Below are 24,516 nucleotides of genomic sequence, written 5' to 3'. Positions count from 1 at the left end.
AACTGTCACGTTGGCTCATAAAATGAATTGGGAAGTATTATCTCCTCTTCTAGTTTTCTAGAAGATACTGTGTAGAATTCTTATTACCTTTTCCTTAGATGTTTGATAAAATTTGCCAGGGAAACCATTTGGGCCTGCCATTTTCTCTTTTGGAAGGTTTTAACTTACAGAATGAATTTCATTAATAGATATAGGACTATTCAGGTGTTCTATTTCTACTTGGGTGAGTTTTTGTACTTTGTATCTTTCAAGGAATTATTCCCTTTTATCTAAGTTGTTGAATTTATGGATATGCAGTTGTTAGTAGTATGTATCTATTACTATTTTATTACATAGGATCAGTAGGAATGTCTCCTTTTTCATTCCTCTTATTGGTAATTTGTGACTTCTCTCTTTTTTTCTTAATCAGTTTGGCTAGAAGTTTATCAATTTTATTGATGTTTTCAAAGAACCAACTTGGGTTTTATTGATTTTCTCTATTTTTCTGTTTTCAATTTCATTGATTTCTGCTCTTATCTATAATTTCTTTCCCTCTACTTCCTTTGGGTTTTATCTTCTTTCTCTAGTTCCTTATGGTGGAAGCTTAGATTACAGTTTAGAGATCTTTCTTTTTTTCTAATACAGATATTTAATGCTATAAATTTACCTCTATGTGATGCTTTTTCTACATCCCACAAATTTTGATATATTTTAATTTAATTCCATTCAAAATATTTTCCCCTTCTCTTGAGATTTCCTCTTTGGCCCATTGATTATTTGGAAATGTATTGTTTATTTTTCAATTATTTGTTAGTTTTCCAGAAATCTTTCTGTTGTTGGGGATTTCAGTTTAATTTGATTATAGTTCTGTTTCTAGTTCTATCCCTTTAAATGTTTTGAGGTCTATTTTGTGCCCTAGAATGTGATCTCTTTTGGTGAATTTCTCATAGGCAATTGGAAAGAAAGTGCATTCTGTTGTTATTGTTGGGGGAGAGGAGTTCTATAAATGTCCATAAATGTATAATTAAGTCTAGTTGGTTGTTACTGTTGTTCATGTCTTCTATATTCTTACTGATTTTCTCTCTACTTGTTCTACTAATAACTGAGAGAGGAGTTTTAAAGTGTCCAACTATAACTGCAGTTTGGTCTATTTCTCCTTTCAGTTCTGTTGGTTTTTGCCTCACGAGCTGTGTACACATTTAGGATTGCATGTCTTGGAGAATTGACCCCTATGTTATTATATTATTATAGAAAATCCCTAAGATTTTCTTTTCTCCTAAGATTGGGAACAAGGATGCATTTTTGTGACTAACATGAAAAGAAAAATGACAGACCAGTAGCCCTCATGAATATAAATATAAAAATCCTTCACAAAATATGAGCACATCTAATCCCATGATTAAATAAAAAGTATAATACCTTCTGACCAAGTGGGGTTCATCCCAGGAAGGCAAATCTGGTTCACCATTATAAAATCAATCATTAGCCTTCACCATATGAACAGACTAAAGAATATGCAGAAAAAGCACTTAACAAAATTTAAAATCCATTCATCATTAAAACTCTCAACAAACTAGGAATTGAGGGAAACCTCCTGAATCTGACATAAAACACATATAGCCAGGATTATACTTGATGGTTAAGGATTGTTTTCACCCTAAGACTGGGAACAAGGATGTTGTCTCTTACCTCCAACTGTCAACTTTGTACCAAGTACTATGGCTAGTACAATAAGGCAAGAAAAATAAAAGGCATACAGATGGGAAAGGAAGAAACAAAACTATCTCTGTTCTTAGATGACATGACTGTCCACATAGAAAACTCCAAAGAATCTACACAAAAGCTCTTAGGATGAATAAGTGAGTCCAGCAAAGTCTCAGGATACAGTATAGGTCAATATCCAGAAGTCAGCTGTATTTCTCTACTGTAGTAATAAACATTTAGCATTAGGACATTTAGAATGTTTTTAATTTGAAATTTTAAAAATATAATACATTTAACATGTATGAAATTGAAGTTATGTGAAAATGTATTATATGGTATATAATATAATACTTAGGTATAAATCTAATATGTTTGGAATCAAAAGGTCAAAAACTACAAAACACTGATAAAGAAGCTTAAATAAATGAAGAGTTGGAAGGCTTGCGATTATGAAGATACCAATTCTCTGCAATTTGATCTACAGATTAAATGTAATCCCAGTCAAAATCCCAGCAAGCTCTTTTTGTAGAGATCTAGAAACTGATTATAAATTTTATATTGAGGTACAAAAAATTATAATAGTCATATAAAAAGAATAAAGTTGGCAGGCTCACACTGCCTAATTTCAAGACTTACCATAAAGCTCCAGTGTGGTATTAGCAAAAGGGCAGACAAATAGATCAGTGGAACAAAAGAGAGAGCCCAAAAATAGACCCGCACAAGACAAGCCAAATAAATTCTTTTTTTAAAGGTACAAAGGCAATTCAGTGGAGAAAGGGTAGTCTTTTCAATGAAGAGTGCTGGAACAATTGGATGTCCATATTGCAAGAAAAGGAACCTCCACGTGTATCTCACAGTGCCAAAAGCATGATACATAAAAGAAAAAACTGGCAAATTTGGACTTAATCAGAACTCAAATCTTTTGCCTTGCAAAAGATACCATTAAGAAAATGAAAAGTCATGCCACAGACTAGGAGAGAATATTTTCAAATCATAGATCTGGAAGAAGTTTTTTATCCAGGAACCAGGTGCAGTGGCTCATATCTGTGGTCCCAACTACTCGGGAGGCTGAGATGGGAATATTGCTTAAGCCCTAGAGTTCAAGGCTGCAGCGAGCTATGATGTTGCCACTGCATTCCAGCCTGGGCTACAGAGTGAGGTCCTATCTCTGTAAAGAATCAAGTCTTTTTTTCCAGACTAAATAAATAACCCTCAATTCAACAATAAAACATAAATGTAAAAATGGGCAAAATATTTGAACAGATTCTTCATCAAAGAAAATATAAAGATGGCAAATAAGCATATGAAAAGATGTTTAACCATTAGGTACTAGGATAATGCAAATTAAAACCATAATTAAGATAGAGCTATATACCTGTTAGACTGGCTAAGATTTAAAAAGGTACAGTTGCTGGTGACAAATGTGGAACTACTGGAACTCCCATTCATTGCTAATAGGAATGCAAAATGGTACAGCCACCTTGAAAAAGATAGGCAGTTTCTTATAAAACTAAACATTCACTTATGATATGACCCAGCTAACTGACTACTAGGTGGATTTTTAAAAAATTTCTCTTCACGCAAAAATCTGTGAACCTTTATATTAGTTTTAAAAAATAATCACCCCAAACTGGAAACATCCCAAATGTTCTTCAACAGGTGAATAGATAAATTAATTGTAGTACATTCATGCAATAATAGAACACAACACAGCATCAAAAAGGGACACACTATTGATACATGCGATTGCTTGAATGAATCCTAAAGGCATCATGCTGAGTGAAAGAAGACAGACCCAAAAATCTACAAATTGTGTGATTCCGTTTATATGAGATTCTGGCAACAGCAACACTGTAGGGATATGTGATAACAGTGAAATGTATATTTGGTCTTCATCCAGTTTCCTGTCATACAATTCCTAAATCCTTAGAATCTCCAAAGTGATGTCATTTTGTGTGCTAATGAATTGACTGATGGCTGGCAGCCCCTAAGTAGCTCCAGGATGGCAACCAGTCACAGCAAAGACCAGGGCAGGATCAGAGGGTAGGATTAGAGGGTTGAGCCTTTCACTCTACCCCATAACCTCTGGGGAGAGGGAGAGGGTTTGAAGGTTTAGTTGATAATCAGTGGCCAATGATTTAATTAATTGTGCCACCATAATGAGGCTTTCATGAAAATCTGAAAAGGACTGGGTTCAGAGAGCCAAACAGCTGAACACCTGGAGACTCCTGGAGGGTAGTATGCCCAGGAGGAGCGTGGGAGCTCCTTGCCCCTTCCTCCGTGCCTTGCCCTATGCATGGTAATATCTTTAAATTTTTATTTTTTTTCATTGACACATAATAATTGTACATATTTAGGGGGTACATAGTGATGTTTAGATACATGTATAGTGATCAGATCTGGGTAATTATATATCCATCATATCAGACATTTATTATTTCTTTGTGTTGGGAAGATTCAATATCCTCCTTCTAGCTTTTTGAAACTATAAATTATTGTTAACTGTAGTCATCCTACAGTGGTATAGAGCACTAGAACTTATTCCTCCTATCTAGCTATAGTTTTGTATCCTTTTAACAAATCTCTGCCTGTCCCTCCCTTCCCACCTTCTAGTATCCTCTGTTCTACTTTTTACTTACATTGATCATCTTTTTAAGCTTCCACATATGAGTTAGAGTATGCAGTGTTTCACTTTCCATTCTTGGCTTATTTCACTTAACATAATGTCCTCCAGTTCCATCCATGTTGCTTTGAATGACAGGATTGCATCCTTTTTATGGCTGAATAATAATCCATATAAACCTGTAAATGTAAGTAAGTGTTTCCCTGAATTCTGTGAGCCACTAGCCAATTAATCAAACCCAAGGAGAGAGTTGTGGGAACTCTGATCTATAGCCAGTCAAAAGCACAGGTAAAACAATCTGGGGCTTTCAATTGGCATCTGAAGTGGGGGCAGTCTCCTGGGACTGAGCCCTCAACCTGTGGGATTTGATGCTGTGTTTGGATAGATCATGTCAGACTTGAATTGGAGGATACTCAGCTGGTGTCCACTGCAGAACTGATTAATTGATTGGTGTGTAGGGAAAGAAAGCTCCATACCTTTGGTTACAGACACATTCTGTGTTGATTGTTGTGGGGTAAGAATAGAGGAAAAATAGTTTATTTTTTCGTCTCTAGTCACAGGATGGAACATACAGCGCTGTTTTTATGGCTTGGGATTAGGAGGAGGGATTAGCTAGAAAAGGACCACTTAAGGACATTCAGAGGATGATGGAACTCTTCTGTGTGGTACCCTCTTGGTGGATACATAACACTATGTGTTTGTCAGATCCCATGGAATTGTGTACAACAGAGCTATTTTTAACTGTATGCAAATTAAAAAAAAACAAAATCAACCAGGAACCAAAGATAGAATGCAAACTATGACAGAAGATCTAAGTGTATTCAAATGAATGACCTAACCACATTGTAGGAGGTGGAGGAGAAAATCATATGTTGAGTGGATATTAGGCTAAAGACAAAAAGTACTGTATACAAGTACTGTACTCTAGTTGATATTTTTTTCTTACCAGGATATGGGCTAACAATTCTGTTATCCTTACCAGGATATGGGCTAAAAATTTTTTTGTGTACATACATGTACACTTAACATACATACCAGGATTGAATAAATAAGTAGCAAGGTTTTTACTGTCAGAGACAGAATCAAAGGAAAAATGCTAGAACAAACTCTGTGGATGTTGGATTGAAGTCAGAGGTATCGGTATGAATCAGTATGAGTGCATGCTTTTAAATACACAGAGAGTTGCACACACACAGAGTTAGTAGATATAAAAGTAGATACGGCTATGTGTGTATACATTGGTTAGTGTATATATGTCTTTGCTCTGTCCACTTTGAGGACCTAGAAGCAGTGACATCCCAGTACCAGTGAGCAACCTAGTGCCCAGATTTTGGTTTCTAAATACCATTCTCTAATAAAAGGGACCTTGGAAAGCTTTGGAGAAGTGTTTTATTCTAGTACTGGGTCAGCAGAAACATAAGATGAGCTTAGAATATTTTGTGGTGTCAGAAAGTAGGCAAATACTTTTAAAAAGAAAGATAAAAAAAAAAAAAGATGGCACATGTCAAAAGGATACAGGAGCCAACCCGAAAGATCTCACAATGGCCAAAGCTGTAATAATGAGCTACAAAATAACAGTAATATTGGATTATGGCCCAGAGCTTAAAAAATACCCATGAGCCTGTACTGATAGGAATAAATGATTGAGCAAATAAATAGGAGAGAAAGAACAACTCTTCCTTATAGAAGTATTACAGATAATAAATGTGGAAGGAAGGAGGGCAATAGAAAATCACCATGGGAACACCACTGTAACACTTGCCTCAGTGAGACTCACCAATGAATGCAAAATTAATGGGCAGAACCTTAATAAATATTTACCCAAAAAACTTCTCCCAAATGATATTTTATTTTGTATATTTATTTATTTATTTATTTTTTTGAGACAGAGTCTCGCTTTGTCACCCAGGCTGGAGTGCAGTGGTGCGATCTCGGCTCACTGCAACCTCCGCCTCCCGGGTTCAAGTGATTCTCCTGCCTCAGCCTCCCAAGTAGCTAGGACTACAGGCACCCACCACCACACTTGGCTAATTTTTGTATTTTTTAGTAGAGATGGGGTTTCACCATATTGGCTAGGCTGCTCTTGAACTCTTGACCTTGTGATCCACCTGCCTCAGCCTCCCAAAGTGCTGGGATTACAGGCATGAGCCACCATGCCCAGCCCAAATAATATTAAAAAGAAAAATAGTGACTTTATAATGGAGAAACCCAGCAGACATCCCCTCATGTAAGTGATGAAGGTTACCATCACCAGTAATCAGATACTGTGTCCTCTCTGCATAACGATGCACTGAATGGGCATATCACTTCATTGCCCCCTACATTCACAAGCACATCTAATTACGGGAAAACTTAAGATAATCCCAAAATGATGTGTATTCCTCAAAATACCTGGCCAAGATTTCCAAAGTGTCAGGGTCATGAAAGACAAGGAAAGACAGTGCTGTCACAGGTCAGAAGAGCCTACAGAGATACAGCACAGCTCCATGCAGGGTGGGTTCCTGGATCAGATCTTGGACCAGCATAAGGACATAAGCGAAACAGCCAGGGAAGCAGAGTGAAGTCTGTAGTTTAGTTAATAGTGTTGTGTCAATGTCAGCTTGTTAGTTTTGATCATTATACTGTGACGATGTAGATATTAATATCAGGAAGCTGTGTGAGGGGTATATGGGAACTCTGTTCTCTCTGTGCAGCTCTTCTATACGTCTAGAATTATTTTAATGTAAAAAGCCTTTGTTTTAAAGCTAACCAATGAGAAAAAGGGAAGAATACGTGTTCTTTGGTGAAAAGCTTAGAAGTAACTGGTGTAGATGAAGGAGCATCAAGAGCAGAAAGAGATTTTGTGCCTCCCTAAGCCAGACTTTCATTTTACAGCTGGTTAACTGAGGCCCAGAGAGCTCGGGGGGTGCTTGGCCAAAGCCACAATGCAAGTAGCTGGAGGGCAGGACTGGGATGGGGGGGGCGGGGCAGGGTGGGGAGCGGGGTGGTTCCTGACTCATACATAGTATGCAGCTGTTTGATCTTATCCTGTCTCTGCTCCAGGGTTGCATTTTCCTCTAATTGTTCTGATAACGATGTTTCTGCTTTCCATGTTTTTAAAAGTAGATTTCATAGTCTTGGTTAAACATCATGTTGAATCAAATACCACCCATGTTCCCTGTTGTGGGTGTCTTGTTTTCATCATTTCTACCCTACAAGTGATGGCTCATGTATTTGTCTTACTCTGTTCAGCAGAAATTGGAGACCAGCAAAAGGCCTCCATCTGGAACTTCCACTACCTCCAAGAGCACCTCTCCAACCCTCACGCCCTCCCCCTCACCCAAAGGGCACACTGCAGAGTCCTCAGTGTCTTCCTCGTCATCCCATCGGCAGTCCAAGAGCAGTGGGGGCTCCAGCAGTGGCACCATCACAGATGAGGGTGAGTCCCCTGAGGGCCTGAAACCCCACCTATTCCTCTCACCATGATGACCTGGCAGCAAGGAACTGCAAGGTGACCTTAATTGCTATAACCATCCTAGGTCAGGTTTTAAGAAGATTTACGACAAACACGTCCCTCCTCTTCTCTGATTGTACCTTGTATTTTTGTCTTCACTATGCTAAAGGTATGGTAAGCTCCCTCAAAGAGTTTTTGAGTATAGGTGATTTTTGTTTACATGCACAAACATACACCCATGGAAATGCTTCTCCAACATGAACTTACTTTCCCTGGACCCTGTACCCGTCAGAATTCTTTCAGTTGCGAGTGAGAGAAACTCCACTCACAGTGGTTCAAGGGAAAAAAATGAAACCTGACATTTCATTGGCTCATATGATGGGAGTGTCTAGGGTGTGCTTCAACCATGCCTGAATCCAGGTGCTTTGGGAGTGTTTCGAGGTCTCAGGTAGGCTCTCTCCAAGTGGTGGCAAGCAGCTTCAGGCATACTTTTGTCTTCCCGCCAATTTTTCAACTCCAGCAGAACGAGTGCTACTTTCTCAGTAGGTCCAGCAAAATCCCAAGTGTAAAGGCCATTGGCTTGGCTGTATTTATAATGACCTAGGTCAGTTGCCCACCCTTGACTATCTCTGTGTCCACAGGGGTGGAATGTGGTGATTGGCCATGCCCCTTCGGTCAGTTGTCTGCTTTGGAGCGGAGTTGGGGTCCAACCTACTGACATTTGTGTATTGGAAGTGGGAGAGAAATAGTTCCTCAAAGGAAAATTTGGAAATACTGTTTCCAGGAGAAGGGGGATGGGTGAGGGCAAGCAAAAGCAGTTGATGTCTGCTGCAGCCAGGAGAGCCTTGGAACCTGCCTTGTGAATTACAGCCTCTGCAGCCCCCATGCGGGAATGATGAGGGAAGATGGAGTGGGTGGTAGGGCAGGAGCAGAGGCTTTGCAGTCAGGCCCCAAGAAAGATAAAGGCAGATGAAGAAAGGAATCCCATCCTTTTAAACTGCCCTCTAGAGGCCCGTAGGAGCTGGGAGGGGGGAAAGAGGGAGGGAGCTTTGGTGAGACCTGGGGTCCAGGCAGGTGCAAATCGAGGAGTATAAATCAGCAGGGAGGAAAATCTGATTGTGTTCGTGGCCCTCACAAATGCGTTTGCGGGCAGTTCGCTGCAGCTGCTGAGGAGTAGGGTGCTGAGCAGGTTCTGCTGAGCAAGATAAGTTGGAATCACTTGCACAGGCTCTAGTCTGTACTAAGTTGATAAATGCATGCTGCCACTGGTATCCTCCTTATTTGGGGGCTGCTTTTATTGTTTTGTGATATCCAGTGTGATCATTTATCAAGGCCTCAGAGATTCACCAGCAAACTCATTCCTCCCCAACTATATTTTCTATGTGGAGTCTTGAGTTCCACACTCTTGAATTCTCCCACCTCTGAGGTTTTCAGGAATTGAAGCCCCTAGAGATTCAATTAGGTATTTGTGCCCCATCGTTTTCCAAACAAGAGTGGAGACAGTGGATGTCTGTATGGACTGTTTGTACCCACTCTCTTTCCCTCTTGTTCATTACTAAAAATGGTTTGCAAAGTCCTAATTGGGATGAAAAAAGAAGAGGGCCAATAGCACTTTCTTTGTGGAATAATTTCTCTGGTTCAGAAAGCTTAGTTTTCCTGTTGAGAGTTCCTGGGTCCTGAGGCAGCGAGCCCTTTGTCCTGTGGGTATATGATTGTTATAGGCCAGGGGCTGCAATCCATCCCCAAAGAGTTTTTTTTTTTTTGAGACGGAGTCTTGCTCTGTCACCCATGCTGGAGTGCAGTGGCGCGATCTTGGCTCACTGCAAGCTCCGCCTCCCGGGTTCACACCATTCTCCTGCCTCAGCCTGCCGAGTAGCTGGGACCTCAGGTGCCCGCCACCACGCCTGGCTAATTATTTTGTATTTTTAGTAGAGACGGGGTTTCACCGTGTTAGCCAGGATGGTCTCGATCTCCTGACCTCATGATCCGCCCACCTCGGCCTCCCAAAGTGCTTGGATTACAGGTGTGAGCCACCGCGCCCGGCCCCCAAAGAGCTATTTTTATGATATTCTTCTGGGAAATATTTGGTCCCAGTCAAGGACACATGTGAGCTTTTCCCTGCCTCATGTCTCCATCTGCATTCCTCCTCTCTGGACTCCACCTGTTGAAGCAGCAAGGCTGGTGACAGCATCACCTTCTCAGCCTCACATTTGTTCCAGGAAATTTTCTTGGGCAGTCTCCTGGATGCCCTAACCTATGCACCCAGGGGAACTCACAGGGATACAGACACATTCAACATAATGACATTAGAGTGTAACACAAGGTGAGGTCATACCTGTTATCAGCAAAGCACCATGTGCCATGGTAGGCTCCCCTGGCGAGCGGGCACTCCAGCTGGACCACGACGCTGGGAAGAGATGGGCAGTGGGGTGCCAGAGCTGACTGTTCAATTTGTAGGACATGCCCAAGCTGGTTGTTAAACACAACCATTATTTACAAATTACATGAACTTAGAATTAACTGAATTATAGAAATATAACAGTATATTGTACTTAAAATGTATTTTTTACTCATTTTTGTATATTTTATTATCTGTGCTCTTGAGGTTGTGTATATCTCATACCTGCAGTGTGAATATCCCATAATGATGTGTTCCTACTGCGCATCTCTGCTCAGCTTCACTTTCAGGGGCATTAGATTGGTAGGTTGAAATTGGCTATGATGGGGGTATTTACACCATGGAAATTGGCAAACGCCATCAATGAGGGCTTGCTTTTTTTTTTTTGAGATAGGGTCTTACTCTGTCACCCAGGCTGGGGTACAGTGGTGTGATCACAGCTCACTGCAGCCTCAACCTCCCTGATCTCAAGCAATCCGGGGCTTGATTTGTTGTCTTATAGATATTGTCTACATGTAATCTAGGCAGTGATGGGAAAATGTTAACAATGAGGATTAAACTTAAAAGTATATTGTATCTGTAACCGTTATCTTGTGAATAGCACAAAAAATTGAGAAAATACTCTTCCAGTATTTGAAAACCATTATCTGATTCAGCCAAGTTGCTCACCTGAGGTTCCGACGTAAGTCTTTGTTGTTTCTTTTTTATGTTTCTTGTTCATGTAAACAAAACTCTCAGCCAGTGTTCATGTTGGAACCATACTCCTTGGCTGTGGGTACAAGAGTAGGGCAAAAACAAATGAAAGCATTTGGTGAGAATCAATTGGCTATATGGAATTTATAAGAAAGAATATTGTATTTTTTATTATTTGTAAATTGTGTGCTATAAATCCTTTATATCAGTAAATCTGCAATAGATTTATGTGCCTATATACATGCATACATCTTCCCCCCGAGAACCAGTTGTTAAACATTTACCAGCACACCACCGTGGACCGAGGCTGCATGTGTAGGGAACAGCAGGAGCAAAGGTTTGGTGTCATGAAATACAACAGATTATGTGTGGATTGGGATTTGATTTGTCTCATACATCCTCGCTCAGTAGCCTCTCTACTGTGAAGCTTTCCCTAGTACCTTGGGCTGGGTCAGCTGTTCTCTCTGTCCCCACATCCCCCTGTTCTTGCTCTTCACCATAGCATGCACCACCCATGAGAAAAGTGGAGAGTGGGCGCCTAGCACAGGCCTGGTAGCTAGACCACTGGGCTTGAGTCCCTGCTTTGCCACAGACTAGCAGGATGACCTCACCCAAGATGTGGTATCAAGCCTTTCTGTGCCTCAGTTTCTCATCTGTAAATGGGGACAGTAATAGGATCTACCTCATTGGTGTTGTAAAGAGCAAGTGGGTCATCCATGTACAGGCTGGCTGATGGCACTGTGTATTAGCTTTCACCCTCCTCATCCTATCCTCCCAGCCACACTGAGCTTCATGACAGGGACCTCTTCATCCTTGCTACCTAGTGTCCATTGGGCACAGTGGTGGTCACTGCTGGAAGGAAGAAAGGAAGGGAAAGAGGGAGGGAAGGAGGGAAGGAGGGAGGGAGGGAAGGAGGAAAGGAGGGAAGGAAGGTTGGTTGAATGAATGAGTTAAGAAAAGAAGGAACCTAAGCCTCCTAATCACTTCTTTAAGCTGCATCCACTGCCTCACAACCTTTACACCTGCTCTTCCCTGTCTGGATGCTGCCTAATGCTCTTACTCCAGATATCTGCATAGCTCACTCCTTCATTTACTGCTCATAGATCACCTTATAGGAGAGTCTTTCCGTGACCATCTTCTGTAAAACAGCGTTTGTAAAACTGGAAATGCTGTCATTTACCTTGATGCTGCTCTCTTCTTCCTTGCTGTCTTGCCTATCAGCCTTTGTTTGTTTGTTTGTTTGTTTGTTTGTTTGTTTGTTTGAGACAGGGTCTTGCTTTGTAGCCCAGGCTGGAGTACAATGGTGTAGTGGCATAATTGCAGCTCACTGTGGCCTCAAACTCCAGGGCACAAGTGATCCTCTTGCTTCAGCCTCCCGAGTTGCTGGGACTACAGGCACACACATCACACCACCTGGCTAATTACTTCTACATTTTTTGTAGAGATGAAATCTCGTTATAGTGCCAGGCCTGGTTTTGAACTTTTGGCCTCAAGTGATCCTTCATCCTTGGCCTCCCAAGGCCCTGGGATTATAGGCATGCACCACCTGCCCGGCCTCTGTCAGCCTTCTTATTGTCTGTTTTGGTATCTATTGAGTCCCCAGTTCCTAGTTTGGCAAATCCCTATTGAATGTGTGAGTGAATATTTCTCCAAGCCCCTCAGGTGCTGGTTTTGTCTCCTTTTCTTTATTCTCCCTGTTCTGACACCCCAAATCATCTTCTTGTGCCCTTGTGGCTCTGCTGTTCCACATAGATGCCTTTTTCCTTCAGGAAGGCCACAGCCTCTGCACACTTGAGCCAAACCCTGGCTCTGGTCTGAAGCCCACCATCTTCTTTCTTAAGTTCTTTCTCACACTAGCTAAGGACTTGCTGGCATTGGCATTTACTGCAGGCATTGGCATTTATGGTGCTTTCTCGCACAAAAGGCAGAGTTTTAGTTCTGGCAGCTGGAACTTCAGAACTTGAGGGTCGCAGTCTGGAGGGAATCAGTCAGTCCTGGCCCAGACTCTCTGTGTCTTCGCAGCCTGACGTGGAGTTTTGTTGATTGCTGAGGGCCTGCCTTGAGGGGAAGCGGGTGCAGGTAGCTCAGGACCCACCTCCAGCCTCATCTGCAGGAGTCCAGCTGAGATCAGCTTTCTGTGTTGGTGTTTCTTATAGAATTTCATTTGAAATAAGATTACCACTACTTTATAAAGGTTTGAAGAGCACTTTACCGAATTCTAAAATGTGTTGTTTTTTTTTTTTTCACCTTTCCGTCTTGAAGATGAACTGACTGGAATCCTTAAGAAATTATCACTTGAGAAATATCAGCCCATTTTTGAGGAACAAGAGGTAAGAATGCTCTTTTTTAATGTCAATTTAAATCTTACTGTGAAAGAAAAATTTGTCTAAATGTGTAGGTTTTCATTTTGCAAGCCTAGATTGATCTCTTGCACTGAGACAGTTGAGGAAATAGAATTCGTGCTCAGCGGGATTAGTTCAGTTTGTTATTGTGAAATCCTGGGGACTTATGGCTTGCTTTGTTATGATAGAATTTTGTAATTTTGAGCACTGCTCTCTCTAGAAAAGTTTCTTCCTGTCCTGAAAACATTTTTTTGTTGTGTGTGATTGACGGGCAGACTTATAGGCTTAACGTGAGCTAATAGTAAACCCTAAGGAACCTGTGTTATGTGTCTGGATATAGGGTCAGTGGTGGTCTGAGAGAGTTGCTATGTGTTTAAAAGCATTCACATTCACATTAAAAAAAGAATACTGTTCTGCAGTTTGGCACTTCCTCAAAATATTAAACATAGAGTTACCGTGTGACCCAGCAGTCCTACTCCTAGGTATATTCCCAAGAGAAATGAAGACATGTGTCCACACAGAAACTTGTACACAAATGCTTGTAGCAGCATTATTCATGAAAGCCAAACTGTGGATACGACCCAAATGTCCATCGACTAATGAATGGATAAATAAAATATGCCTGTGCCATGGAATGTTATTTGGCCATGAAAAGAATGAAATACTGGCACATGCTGCAACATGGATGAACCTGAACACATCTTGCTAAGTGGAAGAAACCAGTCACAAAAGGCACATAGGGTGTGCTTTCATTGATATGAAATGTCCAGACTAGGCAAATCTGTAGACACAAAAAGTAGATTCGTGGTTGCCAGAGAGTTGGGTGGAGGAGTAGGCGGGTAGAATGGGCAGAGTAGGGAGTGACTAGAATGGATACACGGTTTCTTTTGGGGGTGATGAAAATGTTCTAAAAGTGTGTGGTGATGGTTACACAACTCTGTGAATATACTAAAAATCATTGAATTGTATAAATAGGTGAATTTTATGGTAGATGAATTATATCTCAGTAAGCTGTTAAAAAATTTACTGCTTTAGCCAAGTAAAACTCCTCCACAGGCCCACCAGCCTCCAGGGTATAATTACTGGTTTAGAACATTTCCAGTGAGCAGCTTAGTAGGTAAAAACTGACACAATTGCAGAGCAATCATGAGAATCACTCATTGTCCCCACCAGACTTGAGATGCAGTTGAGGAGCTTGTATTTTAGTTCAAGAAACAAATAGGGTGCAGTAGCTTTCCTCCTCCTGTTTGCTTTTCTACCATATACAGTTTGCCATTCCTGCCTCCTTGGTGTTTTAAACCTTAGCAGTGACTTTCTCCAAGAAATCTTTCTGTATTGCTGATCGCTGCCTGCTTTTGCTGATATGTTTATGCCTTCTTGGAGTGTACAGAGAACACATCTCAAAGTACACTTCTGCTTCTTGAAGTATCGTGTCCCTGGCTCATAGGGTGACATTTGTTCTGATTTATTGGCCTTTCACCTTTTTCTGACCTGGCATGTCTGCGAGTTCACCTGTCCTTCATCATTCAGAGGTTGTTGTTGTTGTCCAGCGTAGGGAACGGGGGTATGTTTCAGCTGACGTACAGAGCTTCAAGAATGTTCACGGGAAGAGGAAGGCAGGCTGTGCAGATTTGCTCTAATTTTAGTAACTCACCCACCTAGAAGTTTCTGCAGCCTCTGGGGTCAGGGAGGGAGCTGGGGCCTGAGGCAGTGCCATGGGGAGGGCTGGCAGCCACTGGCTGAGGACCTCTCTGTGTGTTAGGTTCGTGTGAGGTTAGCTGAGGCAGTGCCCTTGTCTCTACTTGACACAGGTGGCTGTGCTTGCTGGGGGCCAAGCTCAGTGTCTCTTCCTTTTACTTAGTTTCTCTCTGGCAACATATGAGCTGGTTACACTGTAGGGGTGCACTCTCTATATGGACCCACAACCCAGTGTTTTCCTTGGAGGCTTTAGTAGGACTGAGGTTTTAACCCTGCTGATTGCCACCAGACCCAGTCACCACAGCTTCAGGGGTACTTCTCAGTCCCTTGCAAAAACTCCTGGAAGTATCTGGCATGTAGATAGCACTTTTCCCTAGTTTCCAACAGTAAACAATTCTCCCCATTAATAATGCACTTATAGTTATCAGTGAGAATATGGAAGAGGAATGAAGTTAATTCATGTTTTCATCTTGCCATTTTGAAGCTAAAGACAGACTAATAATTTTCATCTTTCTACCTGTATTAAGGTGGATTTAACTATGTGTATTGAAAAATACCAAAATAATGGTACCTTAAACAAAAAATAAGGTGATTTTTCCCACAGAAAGTTTGGAGATGAGTCATCTAGGCTCCTTCTAGCTCTCTGCTCCACCCCCACTAGTGTATGTGGCTTGTATCCTCAAAGTCCAATATGGCTACTGGAGCTCCAGCCATCACATCCACATTCCAGGCAGCAGGATGGAAGGAGACTGCAAAAGGACACATTCCCTCCTTTTTAAAGAGACTTCCCCAAAGTCCCACACAGTCTTTATTATATCTCATTTACCAAAAGTTTATCATCTGACAATACTTAACTGCAAAAGAAACTAAGAAATATGTTTTAACTGTGTGGAAATGTGCCCAGCTAAAAATTGGGATTCTGTTGCTTAAAAAAAATAGGGCATGAATATTGAAAGGATACTGGGATATTTCTGCCTTATTCCTGCTACCCCTTCACAAGTAGTCGTAGGAGAGGAATTCTGTCTCTGGTGCTCTCCACCTAGAATAAGCCCTGAGGGTTTGGCATCCCCCAGGGTTGACGGAGGTCAGAATTGAGAAGGTCAGTGCAGATGGAGAGGCAGAAGATTGATTGATTGATGCCGTCATTCATTCAGTCAGCAAACACATACTAAGTACTTGAGACCCTGCCCCTGCCAGACCCTCTGCCAGAGCCTGGTGCTGGGAAATGCAGATGCCCAGAATACTCTGGAGCCCAGAGAAGGGGGTCTATGAAATGAGGGCCAGAGAAGACCTGGGCTGAGAGCTAAGCTGAACTTTGGAGAAAGGGGGGGAACGGACCTGGAAGGGCATCTGGGAAGAGGGAGCAGGACTTATTGAGAGAGCCTGTGGTACTCTGGCTTGGCTGGGACTGGGCCAAGGCCAGTCCATCAGGAGGAGGGAATGGAGCTTGACCAGTCAGGGCCTGGACAACGTGGACTTGCTTCTGTACATCATGGGCTTGAGGTAGATGCAGGCTGGAAGGTCTGTAGCCTCTGGTGTGGAGGTGGACAGGGGTTGGAAGGGCAGAAGGGGAAGAATAACTGGGAGGGAAAGACCAGTTAGGAGGTGGAGGGCCCCTCACCAAGAGGGCAGGTGCTGAGGATGTCAGAATCGCTGAGGACTGGCCATGGTGCCACGCTGGATGTGGGGTCCCTGCTAGGGGTTGGGATGGTGGGGAAAGACTCGTGTCCAGCAGGGCAGGGGGCAGGTGGTTTCCATTCAGACTGCATCACCTATCCATTCAGCCCCTCAGCACTCCGTGAGCTTGTATAAAACACCCAGGAGATGCCAGGAGCTTACTGTTGCCAGAGAGGTGGGGGTGCCTGCATCTCAGAGGGGGCTAAGGACTGGTTAAGGGAACAGACTCTTCCCCAGTGACTCAGACCTGGCTGATGGTTTTTGTTTGTTTTTAATCCAGAAAAGTAAAATGACTGTTAACAGAGAAAAGGAGAGGTGGGGGCGGGGAAAATTTCAGAAAGAAAATCTCTATCCCTACATAAATCAAATGTTTTAAAGAAAAAACATGTTAATCTTGTTAGGTATGAGGGAATATAAAATAAAGCCTTCTTATAAAGTGAAAGACTAAGGATTTTCAAGAAGTTATGCAAGTTTTATTTTAAATGACAGTAGCATATCTCTAAAGTGTAATAGTATCTGGTAGTTTGTAAATGTAGATCATAAAGCTGTTTGTAAACTCTTTGTAGATCCCGCATCCACCCTGTACTTTATATGGTGGGATTGTTTGTGATTTTTCGGTGGGGAAACTGAGGTAAGGCACCTGCCCAGGTCCCCTGGCAGTGAGTGGGAATTGGCACCCTATCTGTCTCCAGGGCAGCACAGCCTCCTCCTGCTTAGCTCTGGCTGAAGACGTGGGTGTGGGCAGCCAGTTCTTTGTCCCATCTCCCAGATAAGCGCTGTTGTTGGAGTCTGATTTGTGAAGCTGTAGCATTGTCTGCAATAGCAGCTCCCCAGGGGGAAGGGCCCGGACTGGGGACCCAATCCCTTAATGCCTAGGGAAGGTCAAGTCATGTTAACAAGGGGACTACTGCCCTCAGGAAAAGCCCATGAGGGAGGCCAGGGAATCTGCGGCTGAAGGGTGATGTGGCATTGTGGAGAACGGCGAGGATGCTGGAGCCCTCTGCCAGGGTTCAAAGCCAGGCCCTGCCACTTACTGGCCATGTTACATTGAATGCTAAAAAAAAAAAAAGCTCTCTGTGTCTCAGTTTCCCTGTCTCCAAAGTGGGGATAGTGATCTACCCCGCCAATGTCATGAGGGTTAAATGACTCAGTCTATCTGAAGTCCTCAGAAGGTGCTTTGCACACATACTGCTAACTGCCCTCCTCTGGTCTGACGGTGAGACTGGCTTCCCAGTAGACCTGGATTGGATCCTGCCAGGTGTGGACCCCCATGCCAGAGGCCATTGTTGTCCGACATGCAAGGTGATGGGTGTGCTTGCTTCATTGGAGCCACTTCTGACCTTCCCTCCACCTTGCCGAAGAGGAACAGGAGCCAGTGGAGCAGAGGGCCTGATTTCCTGTCCGCGGGCCAGGCAGGGTTGACAGAGCCATTAGGATCTCACCCATAGAAACCAAGGCTTGCAGTTTTGAGATGCCCTTATTCTGAGCTCTGCTCTCCTTCTCCATGGCCCTCTCTCCTTTATTGCTTCTGCTTATTTCCTCACTCTCTTTCCACAGTCTGTCTCTGTCTCGTGCGTGGTGAGGGAGATGAGGTGAGTACTGCCATACGTTTGTACAGTATCCGATATTGTTAAAAGTACAGCAACATTGCAGTTACCTTTCTAATAGCAGGTCTTGGATTTCTCCTATTCTAGCCACCCAGATGACTATCCCAGATTTTTCTTACTTGGCTCATTTTAAGGGTCTTCCTAAAATGCATCTGTTCAGAAAATCCAAGAGCCAGATCTGAGGAGAGTTCATTTTTTAAAAATGTTTTCAACGAAACTCTAAACATAAAGTCAGGACTTAGAAGTAGTAAATCATCATCAGTTTACTACTAATAAGCACTCATAGCTCATAATCATGAGATTGCTGTTGTGACTGGGAAGAAACTCTGGCATCCAGCAGATGGTGGCGAATCCCCTCTCTCTCCCCAGGTGGACATGGAAGCGTTCCTCACGCTGACTGACGGTGACTTGAAGGAGCTGGGAATTAAGACAGATGGGTCCAGGCAGCAGATTCTGGCAGCGATTTCTGAACTGAACGCAGGCAAGGTACTGTTCTCCGTTTCTTGTATTTCCGTATTTCAGACATCTGAGAGCTTCACCAGGGTCCTGGGATCTTAGGAAGGTCTTACTTCCTCTCTCTGACAGTGAGCAAGCACTCACTGCCTCCCAGCATGGCCTTTTCCCTTATCGGACTTCCCCCATAAGGTTTCTCCCCAGATAGAGCTGAAATCTTCGCTCAGGTAATCAATGCACAGGGCTAGATGTGGCCCTCGGGAGCACTGTGAAAGCAGAGCCTTCGAGCCTTTGGCTCAGACAGGCCCTGGGATCAGACTGACCTGGGTTTGAATCCCAGCTCCTTCACTTATTCACTGTGTGGGGTGAGGCAAACACCTCTCTGAGCCTCACTGTCCCCGTCTGTAGGGTGGGGATGATGGTGTTGTGTCAAGGACTAAAATGCTCAGCAGAGCTCCTGGCACACAGAGAGCCGTCAGTCACTATTGTCGGCTTCCCACATTTTTGTCTCATGTTAAATTTCTCATCAGCTTTAAAGCTAAAAATATCAGTGCCCTCACCCCGCGCCCACCCAAAGGCACACACACACCAAAAACAAAAAAGAACCACAAAAATAAAAAAGACAAATCACCACTCACTTTGCAAGCTTCGTTGTAGTTGCTATTGGGCTATTGGAACTCCTTTGCTGTCTGCTTTTTTTCTTAATAAAGGGTGGCTTTTTTTTTTTTCCCAGCAACAATGCGCAGTACCTGTTTACCTGCTGCTTTTTCACACTTGGCCTAACAGCTTTCCACTTGTTGGACAATAGTCTCATGCCTGGAATTTTGCTATTATGAATATTGCCATAATGGACATCTCTGCCTTTTTCCTCTTTCTTTTTTTTTCTTTTTTTGTTGCTGTTCCTTGGGCTGTGTTCCATGATACGTGGAGATATCAGAGAGCATGGCCACTTTTATGGTTGTTTCTGTATGTTGCTGGACTATGCACAGAAATATTGAACAGACACATACCACCAGCAGCAAATAAATATTTACGTAGTACTTTATCATCTACAAATCACTGCATACGTTTCCTCATCAGTCCTGTAGACAGCCCAAGGAGGCCGATGTCCTTACACTTACCTTGTCTGGCTGGTGAGGGTGCACAGTCTAGGGAGGGGAGCATGGTGCCCAGGTCACGCGGTGGTGGGCAGTGGAGGGATACGCTAAACCGAGGCCTCCTGGCCTCTTTCTCTTCACCTCTCTGCAGCACTGTGCTGTGCAGAGGCGGCTCCTCTCAGCCCTGCCAGGATTGGAGGTGGTGGTTTTTGTTGTCACTGTCGTCATTCTTATTACCTGCCTGAAGGCTATAAGGTGATCCTTCAAAGGGATGCCCTTAGCATTGCCTTGGGCATCCCAAGGCCAAGTAGTTTTCCTCCAGTCTTTACTAGTTCCTTCTCCTCTGTAAATGGCTGGATTCTAAACATTTCTTGGTTGTTGCGTGGGCCTGGACCACCTCACTTTACATATAGGGAAGCCCAGGCTCAGAGTTGGGCAGTGATGCCTGACTTCCGGACCAGCACCGCTTCTGCTCTGCTATTAGATGTCAAGGGGGAGGGCAGGGGGGTAAGGCAGGTATGGAGGTTGTCAGAGGCGGGCAGATCTCGGCTGTCAGGAAGGGCATCATCCAGGAAACTAAAGCCTGAGGGTGGCTCACAGAAGGCGAATCAACCAAAACAATCTCTAAAGACTGGGGCATTGATTTATTCATGAAGAAGAGCCTTTATGTCTCAGGCACCATGCGGGTATTGACCATTCAGAATCACTCTGTGCCAAGCATTGTGCTCTGAGCATGTCACACATTATAGTCATTCATTTAATCCTTACGAAAGCCACAGAAGTCAGTTTCAGTCTGTAGATGAGGAAACCAAGGCTCAGAGAAGTTGAGGAATTCACCCAAGGGCTCCAACTGCCTCAGTGTAGCTAACCCACAGCACATAAAGGAGAGGCAGGTGGTGCTGTGAGAGCTGGCTTAGAATCGGGGCTGAGAAGACATCCGTGAGGAAGTGGCAAGGCAGCTGAGACCTGAAGCAAGAGTGGAAACCACTGGTTAGAGGGGTAGTAGAAATGTGTGGAGCAGGCAGAGGGAAGCACACGTGCAAAGGCCCTGTAGTGAGGTGTGCAGTGTGTTTAAAGAACTAAAGGAATGGCTGGAGTGCAGAGCAAGAGACATGACATGTGGGGAGGCCCAAGGGACAGAGCAAGGCCCCCAGGGTGGTAAAGGGTGACTCAGTCAAGTAAGGGAAAGGGCTTTGGGGAGGGGAGGTGGGTGAGTGATGGTGGGGCGGGGGAGGGCTGTGGCCTAGGCGTTAGAGGACCCTTTCTCCTCCTGGCCTCCAGAGGCCAGATGTGTGAGCCAAGGAGAGGATGGAGTGAGTAAAATCCAAGCTTAAGCCAGTTAAGGAAGAAGGACGGAAAAGGTTCTGGAGGCAGGGCCAGTGAGAGGACAGGCCAGGAGCTGATGCCACCAGATGGCAACTGCTAATGCTTCCAGAACCTCACCTGTGCCCTCTGTGGCTACGGCCTCCTTGGCCCAGGATCACAAAAAGCAGACAGACTGGGCTAGTTTGCAAACCTTAGGAAACTTAACTGACATCATCAGAGTGAATGATGTGACATCTTGAGCCCATCCCGATGGAGGACATTGTTCTTAAAGTTTATATAAACTAGAGCCTTTTTTCAGTTGCCTCTCAAATTCATCTCCCCCTCCCCCCCACCCATTCCCTCTTCTGCGACAGTCTGCATCCTATACTAAACAGGCCCCATCAGGAGAAGCAGAAGGGACAGCTGTTAGTGGTGCTGCTTAGGGGCCCAGCTCACCAGCTCACAACCAAGAGGCCCAGGTGCCTGTGACATGCCAGGCCAAAGGCACCACTCAATCCCACCTGTGTCCCTCCAACAGGCAGCATCCACCCTGCAAAGTCAGGCAGTTCCACACAGTAATAGGTGCAAGGGGAAGGAGCTGATCTGAACCACTTCCCTGGAGAAAGATCCTGTTATTCAAGAGTAAATAATACCGGATAAAGTCCTCTGGAAGTGAGGACCATGTATCATCATGAGTCATAGAGAAAAGGCATGTTTAGGAGAAGTGTAATAGTACAAAAGCAGATTTAACTTCTGCTGCATTATTTTAAGTTAGCACTGCAACTGCGTGCTGGTTTTTAGCTGTGCAAAGAGCTCCTCAGGCCAAAGGTGGCTTCCAAGAGTCGGTTCACTGCCCTTACAGCCTTCAGATGCTCTGGGCCTTGGCTATTCTAGACTGGACTTGCCTGACCTTGACATCAAGGGTTCCTGCCTCTTTGATTTTGCTATAGGGCATGAACTTCTCTTTGTAACATTCATACTTTTTCTTTTGCAACGCAAGCTTGGCCAACCAAGAGAGAGTACCCATTGTGGCTCTAGTGCTCTGTACACATTAGAGAGCCCAGACCAGGACACATGAGACGGGGAGGCCCAGCTTTCCTTGCCCGCAGTGTCTTTCTAGCTGTGGTCCACAGCACGCTGGTGGGTTTTAGAATCCATTTAATGGGGCATGAGCAGCACATTTTAGAAAATAGAATAGAAAATAGCAACATGCTTTTGCAGATAGAAGGGAGAAAATGTTTCAGTTACATATGTTTACATGAAAACAGGGTGTGATATAAAATGCTTTTTTTACACAATCAATAAGACTGAGCATTTTGGCCTAAAATTTTTTAAGTGAGTATTAACTAAAAACCTGGCTCATAACATCAGCAAGTCTTACTAAGCATAGTAATATTAGCAAAACGTTGTGGACCCTCAGCCTGCAAGCCACGTCACTTCCAGATGAACCCACCCCAGTATTGGAATTGTAATGTGTGCTCGAGTCTGCTCATTAGTTTGTTAGTTTCGGATGAGTTATATATTGGAGGTTTACCAGAAATGAGGAGTTAGTTGGTCCTAAGTCATTGTTTCTTTTTGTTGCCCTTTTTTTTGTGATTGTCAATGCAGTGCATATTGATTTTATTAAATTTACACAGTACCAAAATGGTGAAAAGAATTTTTTTAAGAAATCACAGTCCAATCACTCAGAGGCCAACATTGTTCACCTTTGGGCAGATTACTCTGCAGTGTTTTGTGTCCTTTTTTTTGTTTTTTCTTTTTTAAAGAGATGGGGTCTTCCTGTGTTGCCCAGGCTGGCCTCAAACTCCTGGCCTCAAAGGATCTTCCCACCTCAGCCTCTTGAGTAGCTTGGATTATAAGCATGCATCACCACACCCTTAAATTTTCGTAAAATATAACTGAGATAAATTTGGGTCCGTAATTTTATATCCTGCTTTTTTTAATATGAAATATATGCAGCTATTCATGTCATTAAGAATTCTTTTTCATATAAATTTGCATAGATGTGCTAAAATTAATTTCTAAAAAATTCCTACCTGTTGGTTATGTAGATTTTCAAACTTTGTATAAATGGTGCTGCAGTGGACAGCTTTGTGTCTAAGGCCTTCTAATCCTCACAGTAGATGTCTGAAAGTGGAATTACTGAGTCAAAGAGTCAGAATCAAGGTATATGTACATCTGAATAACTTTCCAGAAAGAGCCAGTGAACAGTTCCACTAGCTGTGAGTGTGTGAGACTTTGTTATTCGTTTCACTGCAGCTTTGCCAGTATTACTATCAGTTTGTTTTTTAATCTTTATTAATTTGATAGGCAAAAAAAGGTACCTTGTTTTAATTTGCATTTTTTGAGATGCTAGATAGGTGAACCTTTTTTCTACATTTAATAGCTGTTTTTTTTCCTTTTAAGAATTATCAGGCAGGTCCTTTGAAACTCAGGGGTTTTTAAAGGGCAATTATCGTTATCATCTTCAATCAGTTGTGGATGCAGGAAACAATTATGGTTTTAATCGTCTACAGCTCCCTCCTAAGGTTAGCAGGCAGCGAGGGCCGGAACCCTGTCTTGCCCTGACCTCATTTCTCAGGCAATTAAAGCTAAGATGGTGTTTAATAATAAAATTGCTGTCAACCCTTCCATTTACATTTTAGCCCTCTGCAGTTTGCACAGTGCCACCCCATTCATTATCTCAGGGTGAGCTTCAGTGCAGCGCTGGCAGGTAACATCCCCATTTGACAGATACTTAGCGGAAAACGGGCGGGCCTGGGATGCTGGCGCTAATCAGTGGTAGAGTGGGGATTCCAGATCCTCTGACTTGGCATCCAATGCTCTGTCATACCCTCCAGCCTTTGGATTGTGTTGATGGAATCTGGAGGGCATTTTCCCAGCTTATTTAAAATTGTTTGGATTGGTTGGGATGAAGGGAGAATCTTACTGTCCTCTCGAGTCTAGGAGGCCTCATCAGCACAAGAGGTGTCTGTGTGGGGGTCTGGATAGGGGCCCCTCTGGGCTATGGGGAGTCCATGAAATGAAAGAAAGTTTGAAGTCTGGGCTCATTCAGTGGATTTTTCCCCCTTTTCACTCTTAGTAGAGAACAATCTGCCAGAGATGATACATTTTTAATTTACTTTACATTTTGACCATATTTATTAATTTTTAAAAATATGTTTAATCCACTGCTGCCCTCTGAGGATAGGATCTGTCTGCCTCCAGCTACCCACACAGGGTCTGTTGGGGAAATGTGCTAAAATTAATTTTTTAAAAATTCCTACCTGTTGGTTATATAGATTTTCAAACTTTGTATAAATGGTGCTGCAATGGACAGCTTTGTGTCTGAGGCCTTCTAATCATCTCACAGCCATCACCTGAGGGACTGTTATCATCCCTCTTTTGTAGATGAGGAAACCAAGGCCCAGGGAGATTAAGTATCTTGCTCAGGGTGACCCAGCTAGCAAATGGGAGAAATGGGCTCCGAACCTAGACTGTGGCAGGGTCTCGCTCTGTTGCCCAGGC

General features: G+C 43.3%; 1 protein-coding gene across 8 annotated transcripts in view; it reads left to right on the top strand.

Moving 5' to 3' along the window:
- ANKS6 (ankyrin repeat and sterile alpha motif domain containing 6) overlaps nucleotides 1–24,516 on the top strand; it is a 64,734-nt gene that overhangs the window by 32,154 nt on the left and 8,064 nt on the right. For 4 of the 8 annotated variants that reach the window (XM_019033676.4, XM_031014558.3, XM_055350042.2 and 1 more), the window contains 3 exons: nucleotides 7,541–7,724; nucleotides 13,093–13,160; nucleotides 18,524–18,640. In XM_019033676.4, the coding sequence (XP_018889221.4) occupies nucleotides 7,541–7,724; nucleotides 13,093–13,160; nucleotides 18,524–18,640 (369 nt within the window). Of the gene's footprint in view, nucleotides 1–7,537; nucleotides 7,725–13,092; nucleotides 13,161–18,104; nucleotides 18,140–18,523; nucleotides 18,641–24,516 lie in introns of all 8 variants that reach the window. The other 4 variants (XM_031014557.3, XM_055350041.2, XM_063696612.1 and 1 more) reach the window with 2 other exon arrangements.

The sequence above is a fragment of the Gorilla gorilla genome, chromosome 13 (genome assembly GCF_029281585.2).
Source record: "Gorilla gorilla gorilla isolate KB3781 chromosome 13, NHGRI_mGorGor1-v2.1_pri, whole genome shotgun sequence".
Taxonomy (NCBI): Eukaryota; Metazoa; Chordata; class Mammalia; order Primates; family Hominidae; genus Gorilla; species Gorilla gorilla.
Note: the sequence above shows the minus strand (reverse complement) of the source record. Positions and strands in the feature narration are given on the sequence as shown.